Here is a 27,479-nt window from a genome sequence, read left to right as displayed (position 1 = left end):
TCTGCATGAAATTACACAAACCAAAAAAAGCAAACAATGGATCTGGGTATCATGTAGGAGTGAAAATGCAGCAAAAGGTTTGTTTTAAATGGACTTTTGCATGCAGCCATCTGCCTCAGCTTCAAGACAGTATGCCTGTGTTTGAGTTTCTTTCTAAAATGCCTGTATTATCGATATGCGATCTAACAAAGGGCTTTAATAGTCTCAGACTTTCTCCCTTTCTTACTTTTAACCCCTTCACTTTGTCCGTCTCCAAGGCCTTGTATATTGCATGTCAGTGTGAGTTATAAGCAGGAAAGAGTGGCGTAATAATGAACGTGTGTGTGTGAGAGAGAGAGACAGAGAGAGAGAGAGAGAGAGAGAGAGAGAGGAATGAGGATGGAGAGACAGAGGGAGGGAGAGTGTGTGATGGAGCACAGATGGAGGAGGAGGAGGAGGTGTGTGTGTGTGTGTGAGTGAGTGCAGGAACACTCAGAACAGAGACACAGGAAGTGATGGAACAACAAAAGGGTTAAACCCGTCTGTTCCGTCTGCAGCAATCAGCACTGCGTTTACATTACAGAAAGCTCTTCTTGTTCTGGCTGTGTCCTAAATGTCTCCCTACTCCCTACTCCCTTATATACATGTGCACAAATTGTGTAGCACACTTCTCCAAACCAGAGAAGTGGTTCACTGGAACCTCAGAAGCTACACTGGAACATTCTGGAACATAAGAAAATGTGTTCACATAGAACATGTGCAGACCAACACACAACACCATCGCTGTTCAAGTGGTTACGGTATGAAAGCACTGTTGCTAGGCAACTGCGAAAGATATCCGCCTCACCGTTATTTCACTGGAGATGAAGCTAACGATTGAGCTAGCTAACACGTGGCTTTTAAGTGTTTTATACAGATGACGTAGAGACACAGTGAGAGTCGAAATAAATGAGACAGAAGAATCCGGAACATCAATGTTTACCTTTAAAAAAAAAAAAAGACTCAGTATGAGTACAATTACACTGCATTTACACTAAATGTTAGTATTGCATCATAATAAGAATTTCTGAAGTGGACACAAAGCACAAAAGCTGTATTTGAATGTAAAACAACATGCAAATCTGAGCGATGATGCAAAAAATGTTAGCCACTGGACAATACAACACAGTTAAGCTTTATAGGTTTACGTTTATAAAATGTATAATAACTTTGTACGTAAATGTATTCCTCAGGCCTTAGTCAGATATTCCAGTGATTAATACAACGCCTTCAATCCTGTTGCTAGGCAACTAGAATACACAGAACATAGCATAATGATTTAGCTAGCTAGCATGTATGCGTTACGCTGACGCATAGCTGAGGTAAAGACAATGGAAATGAAGCGGAACAATCTGGAACATCACTGTTTCCCTCATATCAGGCAGTAACAATAACAGTTGAACACTACGGTATGAAAGTTGGTCATTTATATGTATGTAGAAAATGCAATTATTCAAATATTCTTGAGCAGATTTTATTATAAATATGACTGTAAAATCTAACGAGACAAAAAAAAAAGAGACCCAGGAGCTAATAAGTATATTTGAATTTCTCCATAATTTTATAAAGGAAACTTCATCAGATTGCAGCAGTGCTTTCTGGGTAATTCTTGCTCCTACAGTGATATCAGCTCAATTCCTTATTGAATGACTTTCAGACGAGATGATAGGGCACCAGAACAGGGTTTAAAGGGAAGCACAAACAGAATTGGTGCAAAGTTTTTTGAGGTGCATGTACAGCAGGACTAGGGAGTTATTCGTTTACTACGTAGGGTGCAGAATTCGCTAATTCATATCCTACACGGTACAGCAATTCCTAAACAGATCCCTACTAAAAGTGTAGTGCTACATCTATATTTTATTTATTTACAGGTTTGAGACTTGAACCTAAATGACTCCTGACTGATCATACAGTACACTAGGTAGGGCGCAGGAGCCACTATTTCACGCCCTATATACTGTACTTACATAGGCAGTATGAATGTAGGTCCTTATTGATCATGCTGCATGCTCATGAAAGCTGAAGAACATATTCTGTATATGCTACATTATTATATATAAAATGTAATGAGACCGAGCAGGGAAGTGGAACAGAACACTGCTAAGTAGTGCGCACTACAGGAGGGTTAAGGGGAGGAGAGGAAGTACGGACCGTTACCGCAGCAACAAGGTCTAACATTTCCCTCCCACTCATCTCTGGATGAAGTTCTTTCAGTAGGTAAGCACCGAGAGCAGAGCCACACACACACACACACACACACACACACATGCTGGGCTTACTGTATTCCACACACAAACTGCCTCTCGCTCTAGCTCTATTGAGATGCCGATGCTCACCCCTTACTGACATCCGGAGTGTGGAGGGGGGCAATGCGGTTGCTAGGCAATGTGTGTGTGTGTGTGTGTGTGTGTGTGTGTGTGTGTGTGTGTGACATTTAGTGGAAGAGGAACCATGTGGCGCACTGTACAGTTCTCTAGATCAATCCTGACCCCTGGTGGACACACTGAAAGCTGCATCGTATTCCTGTCCTCTTTTTCCACACTTCCTCTTGTCACTTCCTCTTGTCGACAATGCTTTTTTTTTTTTTTTCTCTGGGTTTTTTTTTTTATTTCTCTCTGCCTCCCCCACCTGTACATCCCAGTGTCACTTTGCCTTGCTAACAAGTTAGCATGCTAATACAGACAGAAGGAACTCATACATGTTAGCATTAATTAGGGTTAATAAGGGTACAGTTGGGGGCATGGTGCTTAGTGGTTAGCACGTTCACATTGTAGGCTGATTGCCATCTCTACATTGTCTGTAGTGGGTGAATGAATGTGTGTGTGTGTGTATGGGATTGTGCCCTGTGATGGGTTGGCACCCTGTCCATGGTGTCCTCCGCGTCGTGCCCCGAGTCCCCTGGGATAGGCTCCAGGTTCCCCATGACCCTGTGTAGGATAAGCAGTACAGGAAAAGGAAGGGTGCTCAATCGAGTGATGCAGACTTAAACCATTTTATTATACTGGAACTCCAAACCCTACCTCATCGAGGAGGTGAATGATCCAATCAGAATGACTCAATAACCCGATCTTCACATTAACAAGCGACAAAGCTGAAGGCAAGTGTTCATTTTATATGTAAATGAGCCACGATTTCAGTCACAAATGACATTTAAAATGAGATTTAAATTCAAATCTATGCAAATTAGGTATAATTGTAAAGTAACAAATCGAAATGATCGTCTTGAATGATTCCTCATTTCTTCAGTTCCTCGCACACTACTTTAGTTCCTAAATCCAATTAGTTCCCATTTACTCTTTGATGCAAAAATGGAAGAAAAACTCATAAGCCTGGTTTCATGTTATCCTGTCATATACAACCTCTCATTAAACGTGTATAGAGACATTTGTGAGAAAAATAAAGCTTGGAAGGAAGTAACAGAGACCACTGGTGAGGGAACATAGCTAGTACAGTTAGCTTACTTTGCTCAAATAATCTGCCAACAACGCTAGTATAAAACTACAGATTTTCAGTGATTAGTGTATTATTCCGTTAGATTAATCTTCACCAGATGTGGGTAGAGAAGCCAAATATTTTACTCAAGTACAAGTAAAACTACTTATAAAAATAATAACTCAAGGAAAAGTAAAAGTAATAATGTTAATAATAGAGTAATAGAGTATCCAATGAGAAGACGAGTCAAGTAGCAAGTTACTAGTTCTGATTAAAATGAAGGGACATTCCCGAATCTCAGACTACATGGAGAACTGTAAGTCTCATCTCTCCCTGAAATATGATATAATACCCGGGTTCAAGATGAAGCAGCAGATCCCAGTCCTGTGATGGGTACAATAACACATAACCTGTCATTTTCAACACAAAATCTCTCTCTCTCTCTCTCTCTCTCTCTCTCTCTCTCTCTCTCTCTCTCTCTCACACACACACACACACACACACACACACACACACAAACACACACCAAAAAACAAACATTTTCCCGACAGTTGACTGTCTTTAATTTCACAGCATGTTAACAACACAAACTTGTCAGCATCTGCATTTAAACGAGACAACAGAGAACATAAGAACAGACTATGGTACAGAAGAGAAAGTGTGTGTGTGTGTGGAGAGAGAGAGAGAGAGAGAGAGAGAGAGGGGACACTCACTTCTTCCCCATCTTCTGCCATTATCTTCCAGGACTGAGCAGATAAAAAAGTGAGCAGTTGTTGCGTCCGCATTCAGACACTGCAGTGAATCGCAAGGCTCATTACACGTGATATAAACTAAATATTAAAACTACACATATTCATTAATATTTGACAGTAACGGAGGAACGCCCCCGAATGTAGAGAAGTAAAAGTACATATCTGTGATTAAAAATGAACTTGAGTAAGAGAATAAGTATAGCCAGTTAAACCTACTCTTGAAAGTACCTTTTCCCCCCCAAAAAAGTTACTCAAATAAATGTACAGTAGCGTGTTACTACCCACCTCTGATCTTCACTATTATACACACATGGACATTTAATAATGCTTCTAAAAAGAAAACAGATACTTAATCAGATTCATATCTGCATATAATATTAGCTAGCCTATTATACTTTAGTTATTCATTCATTCACCTGTATTTATTCACCTGAACCAAGGTAAGTATGAGATTCCTGTTTTCCTAAAGTAACGGTGTAGAGTAGTTCCTTTTGGTTTAATTATTGTTTGGAAAGTGTTGGAGAAGCTCTTCCCTGAAACACTCCGACACACTTACCTGGTCAAGGTGTGTGTTAATGTGCTGAATGGATATTAGAGTTCTGCTAGACCTTTTGTGGTGTCACGCTGCCCTCTAAAGGTGGTGGAAGGAATTACAAGAAAGAGCATGTTAATTGCTACAACTAATCACAACGCAGATAGCAAACTGACATAGGCGGTGCTTCTCATTTCTTATTGCATCCTTGTTTCCTTTCCTTGCGTCTTAGCTCCCCTTTAGGATGTGAGGGAAGGATGTAAGGATGAGATGTGAGGAGAGAGGAATCGAAGCAAGTCGAATGGAATATCCTCGCTATCTCTAGCGTCACCTCAAAGGGACGTCAGTTAATGATGAGTGTGCTCAGCTGGATGATCTCACTGCGCTTCAGAGATCTGCTGTAATGCTGTTGGAGCTCGGTTAATAACGACATTCTTTATAAAAACAAAATACACTGATAGTATGTGAAATGTCTGGGTTATTCACCAATGAATTAATGAACAATACATAATTTATCACATCTTTCTGAAGCTTTGCATATCCAAACATGCAAGGATCAAATAATTACAATACTCATTGTAAGCATATTATTATTTAATTATATTTCACACAAAATTCCATCACATCATCAGAGGACTTTTTGTTTTAGATTGTGACAGATGTAAAGGAGGAGGGGAATTATACGTATATTTATGTTTATCAGGTTTTTCAACAATAAACACTTCCGCATAGGATACACCCGTGTATCCTCACTCCTAGCTCCACTGGAAGCTTCCTCACTCCTCGTTCCTCGCCTCATCACTGTGCAGTTAGAGAATTGATATGTCCTTCAAGATGGCTGATGGGCTGGAGGACGGAGGAGCAAGGAAATGAGAAAGTATCAATTTGAGTATTGAGAAGCACCAATAGAGTCAGTGTCTCTCGCGGCATCGAAACATTGTTGATCTCTGATGTTGATCTAATGGTGAGTTTGAGTCGTGTCGGAAAGAACACACATGAACGCCACCACAAACTTGTAATTACAAGTGGGGGAAATTTTCTTGAGCCCCGAGTTCCCGAGTGTCACTAATAAAAATCCGTGGAATCAATGGATAAATTTGTTGAAATTGAATGTTTACTCACCTCCGAAGCTGATTACAGTTAACATGTGTTTGGTATATGCAGGAAGTTACTGAAATACAAGCAAATTGCTTAACATGTCTTTGCCAGACTTTTTTATTTACAATAAAACAAGCTAATTTCCTGCACAAAATAAGATAGCGTTGCACAATTATAATATAATATGTAATGAAAATGTTTACAGCAGAACAAAAAAGCAAAACACACCTGATGCGTATTATTTGTTCTTCTATTTCTAGAAGTATAGTTAAAAACCTTGCTGTATTTTTTTGTAGTTAATTAAGAGAAGGTACACCGCCATCTTTATCCGACCACGGTGACCTGAGTGCACCTGACGTCGTAGTTACGGCTTTCCAACTTGTAAATACGAACGTCCCAGGAAGACTGGAATGCAACACAACATCTTTTTGCTCATCAAAATCATGCTGAATATGGTAGATCAGTTGTTTTCCTTTCTGAAGTACAGTAAATTCTGTGCTCTTGCGATCATCAGTTGGTTCTGTCCCTTTGTTGTGTTTCCAAACATCTCATTCTGAAGAGAACCTCGTGGTAGTCAGACATCCAGACAATGCAGAGAGAAGTCTGGTGTGGTGCTCTAGGTTTATTGTTTCTCTCGTTCTCTTGTTTAGAAGGTTCTTTGGAAATGCACATGAAAGACCAAATAACAAATTTAAATTACAGGGGAAAAAAGAAAACACTGGATTTTGTTGCTTAAAATAAGCAATTTGTCCTGTTTGTCCCAGTTTGCAGATATTCCAAGTCTTTGGTGTCATACAATATCATTGTGTGAGAAACAACTAATTTTAAGTTGTTATTCACTGCTATATTTGGTACTTTTGCATGTTTTTGAAGCTTCAAAGCTCCCTGAAATGACATGGGAAGGAGTGGCGGTATAAATCTTCAGAGATATGACACAAAACTATTTTTGTTTAACAGCGGAACATTCTGGCTTCATGAAACACACCTCAAACAAATTAAATTAAATTGTTTTAATTAATGGCATGTTTTTTTCCAGAGCAAATTTAGGAAAGAAATTATTGAATCATCTTTATTTTTTAATCATAAATTAATACTTTGTTGCTCCTCCTCGGGCTTTTATGATGATCTGAATTCTTCGAGGCGTGAACTTCACTAATGTAAAACAATGTTCTCCATCAAGCTGGTTCCAATGTTCTTGGATAGCGGTTGACAGATCAGTTTTGCAGGATGGAGCCTTGTCATGGAGTAATTTTTTCATTTTCAGATTGAGATCCAGACTGTTTGCTAGCTTTTTTCTCTTGGCGAGATGCATTATCATCCTGAAAAATGACTTAATCATCACCAAACCTATTTTCTATCAGTGGAATGAGAAAATTGTCCAAAATGTCAGTGTACACCTGTGAATTAACTGTTGAGCTCTCCCCTGGTCCTTTACCTGACATGCAACCCCATATCATAAAAGAGTGGGGAAATGTGATTGTTTTCTGACAGTCATCTTTATATGTTTCATTAGAACGACACCAGACAAAAATTCCAGCATCATCTCCTTGTCCAATGCAGATTCGTGATTCATCACTGAACATCACTTTCATCCAATCGTCCACACTCCATGAATGCTTCACTTTAGCCCACTATAACCTGGTTTTCATTTTGCTTTTCTATACGTAAATCCCATTTCTTTCAGACGATTATTTACAGTTCTGTCACAAACACTGACTCCTGTATCCACCCATTTGTTCTTCATTTGATTTGTTGTGCATTTTCAATTTTCAAGGTATATCACTTTTCTATCCTGACGCTTTGACATCTTCCTCAGTCGACCTGTATGTTTTCCTTTTATAACCTTCCCAGTTTGTTTATACTTGCACAGCTGACTGGGAACAACCGACATCTTTTGCAGAACTCCATGTCAGATTTCCTTCTTGAAGGAGTTTTATGATCCTTTCCTTTGTGTCAGTTAACAACTCCCTTGTTGGTGCCAGGTTTCTGGTCAATTAGTTAAATTGTGTAAGCACTCTCTTTTAAGTGCAGACTAATTAGCGTTTTTAGACTTGTGCTGGTATTTGTTTTAGAAATGCAAATTACAAGGTGATTCCTCTATTTGATTTGGAAAAAAATATGCCATTAACTAAAGTCATTTCATTAAATTTGTTTGAGGTGTGTTTCACGATGCCAGAATGTTCAGCTATTAAACAAAAATTGTTTTGTATCATATCTGTGATTTGTTTCGTGCTCCCAGCTGTACTTTTACAGAGTTTTGTGAGTGTCACAACATGCAAATTAGCTGTGTCTGGAATGCACTCATACACACGTGAGCCCTATACAAATAAAGCAATCTCAACAGAGGTTTTGTAAGATTTTTAATCCCTCATAACTACATAATGTGAAAATAGTAAACCATTGTCATTTATACATCCTTCACTACATCAATAAGTTACCGTTATCGTTGCTATGGTTATGTCTCACCTGGCGATATCTTCCTCTTTTTTTAAATTAAATTTTAATTAAAATGTCTCCTCGTGGCTTAGTCTGTAAATCATTCCTTTCTTATAATTACTAGTGTGAAGCATAAATATAGGCCTAGACTAAACCGTTATTTACGATTGTTGTCACGGTCACATTCCAACATGGGTTTATAATACCAAAAGGATAGAATTAACATTATTTAGAACTGTGAACATTTTTTTTTTTAAAATGGCATCTTGTTAAAAGAAAATAAAGTACTAATAATCAAGCGTCTGGTGATCATGTACTGTATATACTGGTCAGGCCTGATGATTATCAGGATCAACTCTACTAATCATCATTTATGCAGTGATCTGCACCAGTATCCAATATTGAATAAGTATGCAGTGATCTGCTCTACTGGTGATCAGGTTTGTGGTGATCAGCTCTACAGGTAATCTGATTTGTACTGATCAGTTCTGTGGTGAGCCGGTATATAATAACTAACTTCTCCAGGTGATCAAGTGTGTTGTAATCAGGTTTACTGATAATCAGGTATGTGCTGATCTGCTGTGTGTTAAAGTCAAACGGAATGTACATGTGTTATAATCCTGGAGACGTTTCTCCACTCATACAAGGAGCTTAATCTGTTAATAGTCGCATGAATTTGTTTATCCATGTTCAATCCTGGTGACCTTTATCCTGGTCATGTCTGTAAAATCTAGTCCACGATCACTGGGTGCAACGTAGGGATACATCCTGGATAGCTCTCCAGTCCATCACAGGGGCGCTTTATTATTAAAAAACTTAAATTATATAGAGCATTTCTTGAGGTAGAACTGTTCTAAAACGGATAAAGATTTGATTTACTCATACTAGGCTTCAGTTGTATGCTAATCATGTAATAAAGTGTGAACGCCAGTTTGGTCACCACTTACAGTTGTGGTTAGCTGTGCTAGTGATCAGGTCTGTAAGTGCTGTGGTAGCAGGGTGTGGTGATGACGAAGATGAAGATGATGATGACGACAATGATGACAGTTTGTGTAGTGTTTTTTGTTATCCCTCAAATTGAACATATTTAATATACTCATTAACAGATGTGTGTGTGTGTGTGTGTGTGTGTGTGTGTGTGTGTGTGTGTGTGTGTGTGTATGTCGGAGGGGTGTAAATACGTGGCCTATAAATTATCCACAGTTAGGCTTCCGTGACACAGTTGCCATGGTAACCATGGTGGAAATAGACGTGTATCTGCATAGGAACAGGGGAGTAGAACAGTTGTTTAGAGAAAAAGAGGAGAGAAATAGAAGGAGGGAGGAGAAGAAAGCTGGGGAGATGGAGGAGAAGAAAGCTGGGGAGATAGAGATGGAGAGTGGGGTTGTCTATACTTGGTTGGAACTGTGACAGATGATCAGTTTATCCAGAACCCTAAAACCACTCTGGGCACTGCAGAACCACACACGAGAAATCAAACAAACAATAATAAAAAAAAAAACAATACACACACACACACACACACACACACACACACAATTCTGCTGCAGGAGTCCAATATTTATTATACACTTCATCATTTATCCTTAATACTAAACAAAATATGATTTTACGTTAAACAGCGATGATGTTCAGAATCATTTTGACCAAAGAGTAACATCAGTAATATAGTGAAATAAGTGTTTAAAATGTATTACTGTTTGTAAATGTAAAGCTTAAATATGTTACTGCTATTCCCTTTCCTCAGGGGCTTATTTGCTTGCACAAACACCTTCCATTATTAGATCTCAAAGTATTTGAAGTGCTTGGAGGGCAATGGGGCAGTAGGACAGAATGTTGCTAAGTAATGAGCACACGTGGAATGTTAAGCTCTGAAATATTGGGTTGGGTTTATAAGCTCTGTGTGTCCATATTGGTTCCATGTCTGTCTATATTTTGCCCCAATATATTGAGTGTTGTGTTCATACAATGAATTTATAATCTAGACAAGTACTAGATGGGTGTTTTTGATGTGAATGAGAGGGTTTCATATTAAAATGGTTTCTTGACCCAGTGGAATGAAACAAACAAACAAACATACAAACAATGTATACAAACAATATATACAAACAATCCTACCTGTAAAGTGGGTCCTGGCCCTATAAATGATCCTAACCCTACAGTAGCTCCTGGTTCCTCAGTTGGTCCTACCTCTACAGTAGCTCCTGGTTCCTCAGTTGATCCTACGCCTACAGTAGCTCCTGGTTCCACAGTTGATCCTACCCCTAAAGTAGCTCCTGGTTCCTCAGTTGATCCTACCCCTACCGTAGCTCCTGGTTCCACAGTTTATCCTACCCTTACAGTAGCTCCTGGTTCCTCAGTTGATCCTACCCCTACAGTACCTCCTGGTTCCACAGTTTATCCTACCCCATAGTAGCTCCTGGTTCCACAGTTGATACTACCCCTACAGTAGCTCTTGGGTCCACAGTTGATCCTACCCCTACAGTAGATCCTGGGTCCACATTTGATCCTATCCCTAGAGTAGCTCTTGGTTCCACAGTTTATCCTACCCCTTCAGCATTTCCTAACCCCACAGTTTATTCTACCATTGCAGTTGATCCTGCCCCTACAGTAGCTCCTGGTTCCACAGTTGATACTGCACCTAGAGTAGATCCCCACAACTGAACCTTTGTCAGGTTAATTTCGGTTTTGTCAATTGATTTGTGAATTTTGTTATCCGGTCTATCCTGCCTTTTAGTTAACAAGCTAAAGTTAGTTGGCAAGTCTGCTGCTGTCAGCACTGTGATGGAATTCAATTCAGTTTTATTTGTACCCTGGTTTTAACAGTGGACATTGTCCCAGAGCAGCTTTACAGAAATATATAAATTCAGGATATAGATTTCAAACATATAAATTTATCCCTTATGAGCAGCCAGAGGTGACGGTGGTGAGGAAAAACTCCCTGAGATGATATGAGGAAGAAACCTCGAGAGGAACCAGACTCAAAAGGGAACCCGTCCTCATCTGGGTGACACCGGAAAGTGTGATTATAAATAAATACACCCCTTCTATAAATGTGTACTACATGGTCAAATAGTGCCGTTGTGTAACCAAGAAATTCATTACAATTTTCATATGTAGTCTATTTGGTTGAACTTGTCCAGTGTTCCCTGATGAAGACTTGAGTGCATAACTGTTTGTGGAAATTGCAGTGGTAAAGGTATCATAGCAGTTTATAAGCCATTACAGGATAACTGGAAAATACAGTAGCTCCTGATTGAACTGATGGAAGATGCATCTAAAAAAAATCACATCAAATCTGACAGTGCAGATCCGACTGTGTCTTACGATTACAGGATTAACAGGGCATTTCTGCCTGTTCTTCTGAATCACTTCTGACTATGTTTACATACACATCAATATTCCGATATTAATAGGAATTTGGAAATATTCTAATTAGTATTGAGTCATGTAAACGCTGTATTCTGACTGCCCGATTCAGATTAAGACAATATTCTGAATGCATGATTGCATTCTGAAATTTGTTGCATGTAAACACTTTATTCAGAAAATCCACTGAAAGGAGATATAGTGCCCTCCACTAATAGTGGCACCCTTGGTAAAAATGAGTAAAGAAGGCTGTGAAAAATTGTCTTTATTCTTTAACCTTTTGAGCTTTTGTTAAAAAAAATCACAAAAATACTCTGGTCCATGAGAATATCAAACAATTGCAAACACAACGCAGGTTTATCCAAAAAATTAAAAAAAAAAAAATATATATATACATATATATATATATATATATATATTTTTTTTTTTAATTTTTAAAAATAATTTAATTTTTTGTTAAATATAAGTGTGCAACAATTATTGGCACCCCATGAGATCATTACATTACATTTATTAATTTAGCAGACGCATTTATCCAAAGCGACTTACAAATGAGGAAATACAAGCAAAGTGATATATCAAGCAAAGAACAGTACAAATAGTGCTACCATACAAGATATTTTAATTGAGTTCTAGAAAAGCAAAGTGCGCAGAGTAGAGGTGTAAGAGCCAGAGTTTTTTTTTTTTTTTTAAGGATAATGTGGGGTTGGCGTTTTAGGGGTTAGTTACATGTTCACAGAAGAGGTGGGTCTTTAGCTGTTTTTTTGAAGATAGTGACAGATTCTGTGGTCCAGTTTGAGGGTGGAAGTTCATTCCACCACTCCCTCCCTCCGTACAGTTAGTGTGAAGGTTCTGGAAAGGGACCTTGAACCACGCTGAGTAGGTACTACTAAGCGTCGGTTGTTAATAGATCGCAGATTGCGTGAGGGAATGTAAGCCTTCAGGAGAGTGTTGAGGTAGGAGGGTGATCTTCCAGACAAGGTCTTTCCAACTCAGCGTGGCGCAAGGTCCCTTTCCAGAACCTTCACACTAACTGTTCCTCAGTGGTGGAATGCACTTCCAATCTCAATCCGGACCGCAGAATGTCTCACCATCTTCAAAAAACAGCTAAAGTCCCACCTCTTCTATGAACACCTAACCAACTCATAATAATAAAAAATAAATAAATAAATAAATAAAATATGCACTTACACCTCTACTCTGCACTTTGCTTCTTCTGGAATTCAATTAATAGATCTTGTATGGTAGCACTTCTTGTATTGTTCTCTGCTTGATATCGCTTTGCTTGTATCTTTCTCATTTGTAAGTCGCTTTGGATAAAAGCGTCTGCTAAGTGAATAAATGTAAATGTAAATGTAAGGTCTTGTATGTGAGCATCAAGGCCTTGAATTTGATATGGGCAGCTACAGGAAGCCAGTGGAGGGAGATGAAGAGGGGTGTGACATGGGTCCTTTTGGGCTGGTTAAAGACGAGGCGTACTGCTGAATTCTGAATGAGAAAAATATATTTGAAGTATATTCCCATTGCTATTTTAAATTTTTTAGTACACTTGGGTGACTAGGAACAGGAAATTGTTCAACCATGACTTCCTGTTTCACAGGGTATAAATATGAGGTAACGCACAGGCCAAATTCACTTAGTCACTCATAACAATGAGTAAGAGCAAGGAATATAGCCGTGATGTGCGGCGAAAGGTTGTGGAGTTTTTGTGAATTTTTTTAACAAAAGATCAAAAGGTTAAACAATAAATTCAACGATTAAACAATTTTTCACAGTTTTCTTTGCTCATATTTACCAAGGGTGCCAATATTAGTGGAGGGCACTGTATATGCACATGCTCAGTTTGCAAGGAATTGTGGTTGCTAACATATGCTTAGCTGTAGGCTAGGTATTTAGGAATGGCAACTCAGGCATGTATACGGAAAATACCAATGCCTGTACGCATATAAACATTGTTTTCGGAATATGGCTGCAACCTGAATAATGGAATTAAATGGAATTTGATGTGCATGTAAACAAAATAAATTTATAATAAAAGGTTTATACAAAAATTTTAAACTACTTTACGTTTTCCCCCACAGAACAGTACATGAGAGACACAATGGGTTAGCACTTTCTTTTTTATACGTTAATCGATTGCTTGATTGAGATTCATTCAGTCTGAGAGAATGTTGTGGATGTGTAACTTATTGTCATGTTATCATCTATCCATCTTCCATACCGCTTATCCTTCAGGGTCACAGGGAACCTGGAGCCTATCCCAGGGAGCATCGGGCACAAGGCGGGGTACACCCTGGACAGGGTGCCAGTCCATCGCAGGGCACAATCACATACACACTCACACACCCATTCATACACTATGATCTAATACTTTAGACACGCCAATCAGCCTACTATGCATGTGTTTGTACTGCGGGAGGAAACCGGAGTACCCAGAGGAAACCCCCACAGCACTAGAAGAATTAACAAACTCTGCACATACAGGGCATCGGCGGGAATCGATCCCCCAAACATGGCAAACGTGCTAACCACTAATCCACCGTGCGCCCTGTCATGTTATTATGTGTTCAGTAAGCTGGTATTCTCTGTGATCTAAGGAAACGGTGCTGTTCTTTCACTCCATGAAACAAACCTGAAATTATTTGGGAAATTTGGGCTGGTTGACCTTGATTACACACACACACACACACACACACACACACACACACACCAGCAATCTTCAATCACAGTTGTGTCCCAGTTTCTCAGATAAACACACACAAAAGTTAAAAAATCTGTCAACAAGTGCTGTTTTCAATGTTTTCACTCTCCAGTTTGAGCTCTTGGATCACAGACTGTAAAAATTAATTCCTGTAGTTTTTTCCACTGTATTCTGAATTTAGGGGGGAAAAACCGTTTTGAATGGGGTCTGACGAAAAGCATGTGGGAGGTGGAGGAATATGAGAGAGAGAGAGAGAGAGAGAGAGAGAGAGAGAGAGAGTTCAAGGCGGTCTTTTACTTGCAAAAAAGGGAAAGGAAATGAAGGGGGGAAACTGTAAGGACGAAATCATCATGTCGTATCTGTTATAAAAAGCGTGTGTGAGATGTGAAAGTGAGAAACATTTCGCCTTGGTCGGTATGTACTAAAGCAACAAGAAAAAAAACAGAAAAAGAAAAGCAACGCGTGTAATTTTAAGCAGATGTATATAGGTGGGTTCACCTAAAGAGAGAGAGAGAGCGAGAGAGAGAGAGAAAAAAGAGAGAGAGAGCGAGAGAGAAAAGAGAGAGAGGGGGCGGGGGTGCATGGACCTCACTGCCTATGGGACCTACAGGCACCCCGATAGGGTTCTTGTTTATTTTAGAACAAAAGAAAAAGGGGGATTATATTAGAATAAAAGGCCCGGTGCGTGTGCGGGAGTGCGACGGGCCTCTCCGACACTTTGTCCGCCGCTGCTACGGGGAAGCGGTGATTGAAAAGCGGCGTGGCTTTGAACTCGAGTCCGGGGATATCGCTGCGCTCCGGGCCTCCAGGTATGCGTTTCAACAACGCCGCTTTCACTCGCACGAAACATTTACTGACTAAATTATTATTTTAAAAACGGAGTTTTCTTCAGAATCTACCATTTCTGACGTATAACCCCAGCACAAGTAATAAACACCACAGCGATGACTGAACCTAGCGTAGCTGCATCAGCTTTATTTTTCATCATTACTCCCTCTCTGTTCCTCTCTTTCTCTTGTTGTTAGAACATTATCCTCCATCAGCTCATAAAAAAACGATTTCCGATACTTTTCGGAGTTTTATTTGTTTATGAGGTGGTGTCTGTCGAAACGAACATGTTTCTGAGGTGTAAATATAAACATATATATGTGTGTGTATATACACCGTCGATTCAGTTGAGTTGTAGCTGCATTGTATTTAGCGTCTGCACAATAAGCACAGTGATGCTAGCTAGCCAGCTAATTAGCTAATGCTAAGTTCTGAGGGACAGTGTTGGGCTAGGAAGGATGGAAGCAAGGAAGGGGCAATAATGTCAAAAAACAGGGGTAAAATTTTAAATCAAAGGGTAATTTAAGAAAACGCTTTAGCAATGAGGTAAAAGGAAGGGGTGTTACTGGGAATGGGGCAGTTTTAGCCAACTGTCAGGATGAGGAATGGGGTAATAGTGTGACAGGACATTATTGAAAAATGCCCCCTTATTATTATTATTATTATTATTATTATTATTATTATTTAAAGGGGGCAATACTGAGTAAATAGGTAGTATTGAGAGAGGGTAAGTGGACAGTTTTGCAGTTTTATTTAGTAATGTGTTATAGTTATTTAGTAATATGCCACATTTTTGGAAATGTGGCATACACTTAAATACATTTATGGGAAAGGGGAAATATTACAAAGGGTCCTTGAGGGAACGGGGGTAGTTTGGTTCCTTTAGTTAAGGGTGCATTAGTGCTGTATTACCAGCTCAAAAACTGACCAAAACTAGTAAACTACCCCAACATTGTGCGATTCCTGCAGACTTTTAAGGTTGTTACTCGAAATGGTCCAGATAAACGCCTATTCTATAACAGACTGTGCAATAATGTGTTGGGGTAAAGGTTAGCTGTTCTCGATAGACCTGTGATTAAAGAAAATTACTCTACGTTCTCCCAACATAGTCGATCAGCTTGATCTGAGCTCCTGCAGAAAATGGGATCTCATAAATCTCATAAACAAACCATCGGCATGTGTATATATAACGTTAGCAGTGTTATTTCTAGAAACTGCTTGTTTTAAAAGGTGAAAAAAAAGGTTAAAGAGGACAAATTGTATTTCTAAAGTGAGCTTGAGGTAAAATAATAATCGTTCTGTCCGTTAGCATATGTGGTAGTTTTGCGGTTCACTGTACAAGGGGCCAGACAGGTAATCTAGTAACGGTATCCTAATTAATGTGATGACTTTTTTAAAAAAACACTTATTTCTGTTTGTGTTGTGTTTGCTGTCCTCCGATTGGTTGTTTTTAGGTGATCGTCGCAGCAGCGCTCGCACTCAGATTTTAATCATAGCGTGTTTAATTTCCCGTACTGCCAGAACTTTCTTTCATCACGTTACATTTCACATTGTGTGGTTTACGACTGCCGATGGCAGCCCGCCGAAGAATTGTACAAAAATCGGGCCCAAAAAACGTACATTTTAAAGCTGTATTTTATTTTACAACTCTCTGTCTACTAATGCATTAGAAAAGACATGTTAATCAGTTGAAATGTTTGTTGTCATCGGTCTGCTCTCGTTGGTCCTGTACGTGATTCATTCAGCACCAGAATCACCTAAAATGATGTGATGGGCAAAATAATGGTAGTGAATTACTCAAACCGCAATACTAAGCATCTTGCATAACATAATGTATGTACATAATGTAACACGGTGTATTTTGCTGACAATAACTAAAACATTTTGTTTCTTATTTAACCAATTAGGGATAATAATTAATGCTTCTACTACTACTAATTATTTGATCAATTAATAATTCTCCAGCAAGATTTCCATCGTTCCTTACTAATATCACACACAAAAAGTGGGCTCGAAAGACAGTAGCAGTAATATAACTACGCATATTAATTAAGTCAGTACCAGGTGTTGGCCATACAACAATGGCAGCAATTAACGTTACCATTTAAATGAAATGTTTGGGGTCACAACAATTTGAAAATTGAGAAACCATTTCGATCCTGTAGTGTAGAGAAGATTGATTCTCGGTGGAAAAGCTCATAGTTATTGTCGTTCTGCTGCAGAACTATTGTAGCTGCAAGGCAGTGGCCATAAAGTAATCTGCATTGTATACGAGACAATGGACACGTGTCACAGGACAGGTTCATGACTAATGACCCCATTAAAGTGCCAAAGCTGCTCATTAGGACCTGTGCTAATTAAATACCCATTCTCTCTCTTTCTCTCTCTCTCTCTCTCTCTCTCTCTCTCTCTCTCTCTCTCTCTCTCACGTTTTTAGTATTAATTCTCTTGGTATTAATTCTCCAAACTTGCTTACTTAACTCTCCTTATACTGTGCCACATCACAAGAAAAAATTAACTACATTGAAATCACTAACGCCACCAAATAAGGACTGATGGGTGTGTGTGAAGCATATAAATAATTATTTATATTCAGCGGAGTATGTACAAACTTGTCAGCTCTCAATTACTAATGGTTTATACCAAGATTTTTTAAATTAGATGAGTAACGTGAACTTGTATAAATATAAGTTTTATTAGAATAATAAACCAAATAAGTCAAATAATCCATGCCTGCATTCATCACTGTTAATGAACTTAATAAACACTTAGCTGGAAAGATTCATACAGGAGGTCTTTATACCTGAAGGCCAAAGTTCAGCAAGTTATCATTATTTAGGAACATGTTGTGATTTTAATCTTTGCTTATTTATGTGGAGTTTTATTCATGAATTTAATAAACATTAAATGCAGGTGAATTTCATTAGTTTAAACAAATGTCAACTAATACATTTGCTAAATTTATGATTTATTAATGACTAAAATTGATCAATTGTTAATGTTTGCAGTAAAAGGACCCTTAGTGTGCAATTGAAGTTTTCCACAAAACAAGTAAATTATAGTTGCAGTACAGTTACAGTACTAATTTTATCTCTTTTGCTTTTGTTTCCCCAGATATCTTGCTTATAAATTCAAAACATGGAGATAAAATGGACATAAGGACGTTGCCAAACTTAAATTTTGAAGCATGTGGTAGCAAATGCAGGGGAGCATAATGACCAGAACTCCTCCGGACTGCAGAATGAAAAAACTCTAGTTCAAAACAGTTTAAAAGGGAAAATATCAAATATTTGTGCAAAGAAGAGAACCAGGGACCAGTGATTTTTTTTTTCCTTATTGTTCCTATGAAGCAGAGGAGATGAGCAGTATTAAGCATAACAGGAGTGCATACATAAAGTATTAATCCTAAAATAAAAATTAAGAACGTTAGTGGAATCTCGCGCCACCCTGATGAGGAGATTTGCGGATTGTTGTGTTTTGCTACATGAGCTACAACTTTAGTTTTACTGAGATAAAAATGCCTAAAATCACCCACGATTGACTTCAACACAATGAAGAAAAATTAAAACTGCACTTTTGGTTACACTTTTTTTTTTCTTTTCTTTTTATTTTATTTTATTTTATTTTTTTCACTTAGCCCATCATTTCTTGGCTAAGAAAACGTTGCTATTCACGTCATGTCTATTTTTTGCACAAGGACGCGTCTAGTGCCAAGCTGGTATGACTACAAAGTGGACATTATGACACCAGTTTATTTGAATGGATGTGACTGCTGCTAAGTTTGTCACCATCACATCCTTTGACTTTTACATCAAAAGTAAAAGTTTTTTTTGCCCCCTTTTCTTTACCAACCAGTTACAATTTTATATGTTGCTGCTACAATTGTGATTATTTCATCAATCAGCTGCAACCTGCTGTGCAACCTTAAACATTTACACTATTTCAGCATTCCTTTATGTTTGAACTTTTCTTCTTTTTAAATAGTCTTACTCTTAAGCAATTGCTTACCAAAAACACTAAAAACATTTTAAAAAATGCAGAACTTTTCCAACAGTCCTGCCACTCTGCCTCCAGGATTTCCCAGCAGGGGTGGGAACTTGGTTGGTTCCCCATATCCACCCCACATATCAGATCCTCAGATATCTCCAAGGACTATTGAAGATTACGCTGCCATGCAGCAATCGCAATCTATTCTCCAAAGTCATGGGCAGCACCCACACCTACGTGGGCAGCAGCATCCTGGACAAGCGTCCCATATCCATGGCTATGGATCCAGGCGAGGTGCTGGAGAGATACCACAGGCTACTGGAAGCAGTAGCAACACTTACCGAAAGGAAAGCATGGATTATTTTTTTTCAATGAGTGGCCGAGACAGGAACAGAAGAGGAGGAGGGGGTTTTGGAGCAGGGTTTGGGTACTCAAACATGGAATACCAATACAGGCATGTTTCTGGGTCTGGGCCATCCTCTGGCATGATGTCCCCTTACCCCATGGACTACAGCACCAGTGCTGCTACTGGCAGTGGCAGTGGAAATAGTAATAGCAGTGGTAGTGGTTCATTTTCACCCACACAGCAGTTTAGTATGGCCCAGAATGCATCAATGCAGCCAGTTTCAGGTGCTGAAATGCACCAGCGTCAGCATAGCCAAAAATATCCCTCACACCAGGGGTTACACCCAGGCCATCGGGCCTATCCTCTGTCTGGACACAGAATACCATCTCACTTTGGGCATTACCCTCCTCTTAATGTGCCCACACCATCAGTTGGAATGTACAACTCTCCACCCCAACGGTATGAGATGAGCAGTGGAAACATGGACTCCAAAATCAACTCGCCCACTCCCAACACCACTCCAGGTTCTGTAGCTTCAAACAACTCTGGGCACCAAGAGAATGCAGGACAGAGCTACCCCTCTTCTAACCATCCACCTTATTCACCACAGTCCCATCCTGTTCCCAAACATGCCTCTCGCCGCACTGCTCAGCATAGTCTTGGAGCAGCCTATGATGCCCCATTGAAGATGCAGCATGCACCTCCTGGCCTCGCACACCCTAAAAACCATCAGTCCTCTGTGTCTTTAAGTCCTGCTGCACCACACCATGCTCAGGACATTTCCAAATCTCCCATGCAGTCCCAAAACCAGCAGACTCAGATGAATCAAAATTTCAGCCCAATTTCTAATCCATCTCCTGTTCCATCTGCTGTCCACTCTCCAAGCTGCAGCTCCTCCTCCTCCCCACTGATGGGTGTTTCAGAAGGGCTGGGTAGTTCTGCATCATTGCACTCCTCACTTTTAAATCCCCGCAGCAGTCACAGCCATATTAGAGCCCAACATACCATGTCACAGCTTAGCCCAACTCCTAGTTCTAATAGCAGTATTAGTAGTTGTGGTAGCGTAGTGAGCTCTGCTGGTAATCAAAATCGAATGGGAGTGGGTCTACGGGGTGGACAACGGGAAGAAACTTCATCCTTGTACCCACAGGACAGGCTCTCGCAAGACCCTGGGCTGAATAGTCTAAATGCCCTCACATCCCAAGTGGCTAATTTGCCCAATACAGTACAACATACAATGCTAACAGACACTGTGCTCTCTCAGAAGAAAAGAAGAGAGAGTACACATCAGCCTCTCCTGCAGCAGACAGTTAGCAATCAGCAGAAACATAGAAATGCTAGTGCTGCTGGTCGAAGCACAGCAAATGAGGAAAGTGGAAATGTTTTGGCATCTGAGCCAGAGGAGGCAAGTAAGAATCACAGTGACCATTCAGAACATGAAAAAGCGAGACAACCAGATGGGTTTAGCACTGAATCTAAACCTGCTAACTACTACTCAGTATCTCCAAATCCGACACAAACTCAGACAGAACAAAGTCGTCCTGGTCGGCATCTACAAAAGGATGACAGAGTCACAGAGGGGTCAGTCAAACAATCATTTAGTCAGGTTGCAAAACCTTTTTCACAGATTAAGGCACCAGAAACCCAAACTCCGTCATCTTTATCTCCACCCTGTGTTCCTCCAGAACCAAGCCCAAATGCATCTTCTTGTGCACCTGCTCCCTCAGCCTCATCATCTGCTGCATCCTCTCCTACTCATTCTGTACAATCAAATTGTGTAATTGAACCTGATCTTGGTCACAATGATGAAAAAACTGGACTGAAGGAGAAAAAGACTTCAGATATTATGAAAGTCGAAAAACACACAGTTAAACACGAAGAGCTTTCTCATCAAGAACTGGACAATGGCAAAAATACTCAGACCTTGGCCAGTGTAAAGGTGGAACGATCAGGCCCAGCTGAACAAAATGAGAATGAGAAGGATGACGAGAAAAACAATTCACAGCATTTTCTTAGTAGAACTTTAAACACTCCAGAACAGTCTAATTCTGGGGTTGGTGTTATTGTTTCTGCACGGTCTGAACAAAATCCTGAGGGACTTAAGCAAACAGAGGTTACATCTCACCATGGCACTTCATCGGACATGGGCAAGCTCAACTATCCTGAGGAGAAACCTTCCATAAACATGTTTAGGGATTCTGGGAGTCACAACGGAGATGGGGAAATTGGTATCGAAACATTCACAGCACACTATGATGTTTCTCCTAAAACTGAATTTGGGCAAAATGTGTCCTCAAATCACTGTCAAGCTGGTTCTTATAAATATTGCAATCCTGAAATGCCATACAATGCTTGCATGGGTGCAAAGATCAAGGTACGGGCTGGACCAGGGAGTGGAATAAGTGCAAACAGATACCAAGACTACCATCAGTCACAGTCTAACTTTGCTTATGTGTCTAGAAAGGATGTTGGTATTTTAGGAGTAATGGGAAAAAGTGGCATAGGATCAAGAGGTCAGGATAATAATTTGCAGTTGCAGCAACCATATCCCAGTCTTTTACAAGAGGTCCTCCAAGGCTATCATTTAGATCGGCGCTATTGCCGTCCCGAACAAACATCTGGTAGTCATCATCAACCTCAAAATATGTCCCAGCATCATTATCATACTAGACTCCCCTACCGAATGACCGAAAACATGAGACCTCATGGAATGGACCAGTCAGCAGTGGGTGGTGCCAGTATTCATCAACAAATGGTCACAGGAAAGCATCACTCTCAAAATCAGGGACTAGACCATGAGGTGGGCCTTGGTCTTCTTCATCCCTCTTGGGATTCTGAAGCACAAAGGCCTAAGGGGGATCAAGGAATCTCATCAGAGAAGGGCACAATAACTATGTCTCCCAGCCATTCCACCCATATACAGCAATCCTCGGATCCTTCAATAGTAACTCCCCCTAAGCACATTAACTTGGCAGACTATTCCTTGCCCCACAGAAAAACCCCAAGCCTGGCTACTCCACCCTCTGCTGTCCAGCAGTTGCTTTTACAAGAATCTGACCAAGAATTATCTCGTAATTCAGAATCCATAAATCAAACCCAATCTCAGATGTCCTTGTGTTCAGAAAGGCGCTCAGTCATCTGTGATGTATCTCCATCACGACGGACCACTTCAGAAAAAGAAAGAAGTCACTGTGGGATATCTGGATCCTCAGTCATTCAACACCCCCACTCATCCTCTGTATTAAGTGAGCAAGGGTGCACTAAGGAGGATGTAAAAGATAAAGAGCATGAATTGGAAAAAGCTTCTAAGGTAAATGCCAAAGAACTTGGAAAACAACTTGGAGATGGACAGAGTGTGATTTTACCCAAGGAAGAACCTAGTAAGTCCTTGCATGCGCACATGGAAGTTAATTCTGACTTGCATAAACAGAGTGGTGGAAAAGGGATTATTGATCCCTCCAGCAATGCCTTATATCACTCCAAAATTTCCTCTAATCCCCTTTCATCACCACCCAGATGCAAACCTTATTCACAGGCTGTAGATGGATCCTCTGCAGGTTTTCCTGCTTATGGTTTTAATGATGCAGCTGATGGAACCAAAATGAACGCACACCATCCATCTGCAAATTCATTCCATTCATTGTCATCTCCAGGTCATGTCCCACCTTCAGTTAACAAATTACAAGCATATTCTCACAATGTTCCTCTTCAGCACACACATGGCATCAGTGAACGATTTGACTGGTCAACCAGCAGTAATAGACATAAGGATGTGTCCATCCATCACAACTCTACCCAAAACCCTGACCAGAAGTTATCAAGACAACACTCATACCCTGGCTCTCACTATGATATGAAAATTTGGGAGTCCTATACTGAAAGAGAAGGAACTGGAAACCAGCAGCTACACTCTTTGGCTCCTTCTCACAAGTCTGTTGGATCTGTACCAGCCAGTGGTCCCAAGCCCCTGGAGGCAGATGTCTCCCGAGGGATTACAGAAGATTCAGCAAAGTCATATCATTCACCTGCAGCTGCTGGTTTAGGCAGTTCAGGTGGTTCAGGCAGCAGTGTTATTACCCCAAGTGTTCCCCAAGGACATCGACAGAACAAAACTGGGGGGTCAGCAGAGACTAACCCATTAATGATGAGGAGGAGAGTTCGCTCATTCATTTCTCCAATTCCTGCCAAAAGGCAGCATCAGGATTTTTCTGGCAACAGAGGTGTGTCATCTCATCACTCTCCTGTAGCCCATTCAGAATCTAGGCCTGTAAATGACATAAGTGATTCAAGCAGTGTAGACTCTCGTCCTAAACTAGCTTCTCCCAATGCACCATTTCAAACTCCATGTGCTAATTCACCCCCACAGGCAAAAACAAAGTTTCTACCGCCAAGAAAGGGGCGGGGATTAAAACTGGAAGCTATAGTTCAAAAAATCACTCCAAATAAAAAAGCCAGTTACAGTAATATCCACGCAGATGCTGATTATTCAGATGTATCACGTTACAGTTCTGATATACCTGACCCAGAAATTGGCGCACCCTTCTCTAATGCACCTCACAGAGAAAGTGGTTGTCTACCTTACCTTGATGAAGCTCACGCCTTGGATGATCTCTTGCCCTATAGAGCAGAAGATGCATATTCTTGTGATTCTCAAGTTCTTAAACAGGGTGTGACTGCGTCTACTGGTACTACTCTGAGAAATTTGCCAACAGACTTTGACTTTGGGTTAGGCACTGCTGGATCTTCAGGGCCTGGGCCTGACGAAGGTGATAAGGATGAGTTTACACTATTAGGACCCCTTCCCCCACCACCTCCATTGCCTCGTCCTGTTCAAGGTTCTCCTCCTCCATCCTCATCTGCTTTGTCCGATATACAACAATTTACTAACACTTACCAGCAGCTGGAGACAAGAAGAGGTGAGCAGTCTGCTGCTAACCTACTGAGGCAGAAACTTCAGGAGACTGGCATGGGTTTTGATGATTATCCTGGAGGGGATTTCTATGGAGCTACCCCACCCCATGGCCAAAGTCCAGGACACCACCTGCTCTCCAGACCTCCACATGAGTTATCCTCACCAAGAACAACAGCATCAGACTCCAAACTACAAGAAAGCTTTGTCCCCAAAGGTTATTTTCCTTCAGGAAAAAAGAAAGGACGACCAGTAGGAAGTGTAAATAAACAAAAACGTGTACAAGTCCAAGTACCGAGTGCCACTTCTAATGTAATGTCAGCTCCTCATACTCCTCCTGCTGGTTCTCTTCCTGCTACTCCTCAACCTGCATCAAATTCCAGCATGGCAGGAGAAGCAGTCATTATATCAACCCTACCTGAAGAGAAACCTTGCCCCTCTCTGGATCTTGCTGCACAGAATCAACCAGTAAAGGTGGAGGTGGAGGGCGACGGTGATGACAACCAGCCCGAGATGGATATGAAACCAATAAAACACAGGCAGAGAAAGGGAAAAGAGGTGACTGAAGGAACCGGCTCAAAAAGCAGACAGTGGAGGAAAAGTAGAGGAATGTCCTCTAAGGAAGAGCTGGATCCTCAGACTGTTGGTGTGGGAAATGCAGGGACTTTGCAAGACACTAGGAAAAACATTTTCTCACCATATGTACATGTTGAAAGGAAGATAACTGAGATTGGAGCTGTGTGTACAGTAGTCAATTCCGAAGATGAGAAATCAAAAGGAGGAGGCAAAAATGGTGCTTCTGGGGTTGATGGCATCTCAAATGTTTCTCTGATATCTCAGATGGTCAGAAAAGAGAGGGAAATTGAGAGGATGCAGGAAAAAGGGATTGATGATCCGAATGATTCCGTCATGCAGTCAGGAAAGTCTCTTCCCACATCTGGATACGTCCTCCCAGGCCCTGTGATGGCTGAGACTGGGCACACTGGTCGTTTGTTGTGTTGCCTTTGCCAGAAATGGGCAAATTTCAAGAATCTTGGGGATCTCTATGGTCCTTTCTACCCAGCCGATTATGCTGCCAAATTCCCGAAGAACCAACCCCAAGTTCGACAGATCTTGTCAAACACTGGGGCAGCCAACGCAGGGTCAAATCCATCTTCTGTATCAACAGAATTAACTGTCCCAGACATTCAGTCTGTATATCTTCCAGACATCAGTTCAGCTGACACCAGTTGTTCTGTAAGTCAAACCACAAACCCGGTGTCCCCTGCAGTGAGTGAAAACCTGCCGTGTCTCAGTACCACCACCAAGGCACCAGAGCAAAACTGGAATCTGATTCCAGAAGGGGTGCTCGCTACGTTAGACCCACCTGAACTAGAGAACGAGCTGACCCAGAGACGACAGCAGAAAGCAGAGGATGTACAGCAACGACCACAGCATCGAAAGCTGACTTCCCATCCACGTTTCAAGAGGAGACACAAATCTAGTGAGGACTTACCCCGCACGATTCCAATTAACAGCAAAGCTTCACTGCCTTTCCAACCTCCACCACCCAGCCTTGATTCCTTGGGACCTTTGGCTCAGCTCGCTCAGCTCCCGGTGGTGCCCTTAGATCCAAAGGAGCTTTGGGTCCATGAAAGCTGCATCATCTGGACTAGTGGTGTTTACCTGGTCAACGGGAGATTGTATGGCCTCCAGGAGGCGCTAGATGGTGCCAGAGAAACCGTGAGTTGAAGTCATATGTTTTGTATACCTATATACCTTCCATGAATAGTTTAAGAAGTGCAGCTGGGCATGTATGTAGCATTTACCTTTTAATTAATGCAGATTATACAGTGTGTAATTTTTATTACAGAGAATTAAGGTTCAAACAGAAAAATAAGGCACATTATCTGCTGTAATTGAAAATTTAAAAAATGTATTGCCATGTGAATGTTGACATTCCCTGTTGAGACCTCAATAGCCCACTGTAAAGCCCATTCATACCAAAGATGATAACTATGATATATTTCTAAAAATCGAGTCCACATCATAACGATAACGGCACAGAGAAACGATATCGTTGGAATCACTTTCAGAATGATTTTTTCCAGCAGATGAACGATAAAAACATGGACAGCCAATCAGAATCCATCCTGCTTTAAACAGCTCGTGCATTTAAAGCAGCAGACGACATAACTTAGAATAAACAGAACGATTTTGTGCATTGGTGTGGACACTAACATAGTTATCTTTTATAGTTATCGTTCTCATGTGAACGGGCCTGTATTCTTTATTTTCCTGAAAATTCCTAATACATTTTCAGCAGTTATTCATATGAATTCTGACCCTGTACATTTTTAATTAATAGGTTCTTTGTGTCTTTTTATTAATTAATTTATTTCTCCTCAGAGCTGCTCTCATTGTGAAATGGCTGGCTCCACTCTGGGTTGCTATAGTAAAGGCTGCACACTGAGGTATCATTACCTGTGTGCTGTGGAGGCAGGTGAGGCATGTCTCTTACTTTCTTTTAATATGAGGATTCAAGCCATGATACATTATACGACCTCATAATATATTAAGAATAAAATCCGGTATTGCGCATTTTCTGGATGATATTTTGCTCGTCATTATGTATGCGCAGCATTATTAAACGTATTTTGACTGGTAGGAGATTGTGACTCAAATTTGCTGGATGTCCGCTGACTTGCTCTGACTCTTCATCCAGATTAAGAGGCAAAAGAATCGAGAGTTGCATATTTTCTCTGCCAGACGTGTCAGTAGACTAGCGCAAGCCACTGCGGTGATGGCACGTGTCGTGTAACCCTGGTGTTAAACCCCAGCACTGCTTTCAGACTTCTGATGCCTGTTGAAGCGCATGACCGCCCTTAACCTCTGGACCCTGATTCAGTTTTTCTTTTTTCTTTTAAGACTGCTGTCTAAATGAAGATAATTTCTCCTTGAGGTGTCCAAAGCACAAGGTAAGAAAAATGACTCTTTTTGCTTGGATGCTGATCAACCATTACATATTATAATTTGATTGTGTATTATAGATGTTTGTTTTTTTATTTATTTATTTTGTTATATTTTTCAGT

General features: G+C 40.5%; 1 protein-coding gene across 3 annotated transcripts in view; it reads left to right on the top strand.

Moving 5' to 3' along the window:
• The first annotated feature begins 1,294 nt into the window (after positions 1–1,294).
• Positions 1,295–27,479, top strand: part of tcf20 (transcription factor 20) — a 28,368-nt gene continuing 2,183 nt past the window's right edge. Inside the window, exons 1-5 of one of the 3 annotated variants that reach the window (XM_053637482.1) lie at positions 1,295–1,427; positions 18,281–26,130; positions 26,797–26,890; positions 27,316–27,365; position 27,479. The exon at position 27,479 is cut by the window's right edge and continues 93 nt beyond it. In XM_053637482.1, coding sequence (XP_053493457.1) covers positions 19,201–26,130; positions 26,797–26,890; positions 27,316–27,365; position 27,479 — 7,075 coding nt within the window. In that variant the 5' untranslated portion in view covers positions 1,295–1,427; positions 18,281–19,200. Of the gene's footprint in view, positions 1,428–14,602; positions 15,148–18,280; positions 26,131–26,796; positions 26,891–27,315; positions 27,366–27,478 lie in introns of those variants that run through there. The other 2 variants (XM_053637480.1, XM_053637481.1) reach the window with 2 other exon arrangements.

This window comes from Ictalurus furcatus, chromosome 12 (assembly GCF_023375685.1).
Source record: "Ictalurus furcatus strain D&B chromosome 12, Billie_1.0, whole genome shotgun sequence".
Taxonomy (NCBI): Eukaryota; Metazoa; Chordata; class Actinopteri; order Siluriformes; family Ictaluridae; genus Ictalurus; species Ictalurus furcatus.
This window is presented reverse-complemented; position numbering and strand designations above follow the sequence as displayed.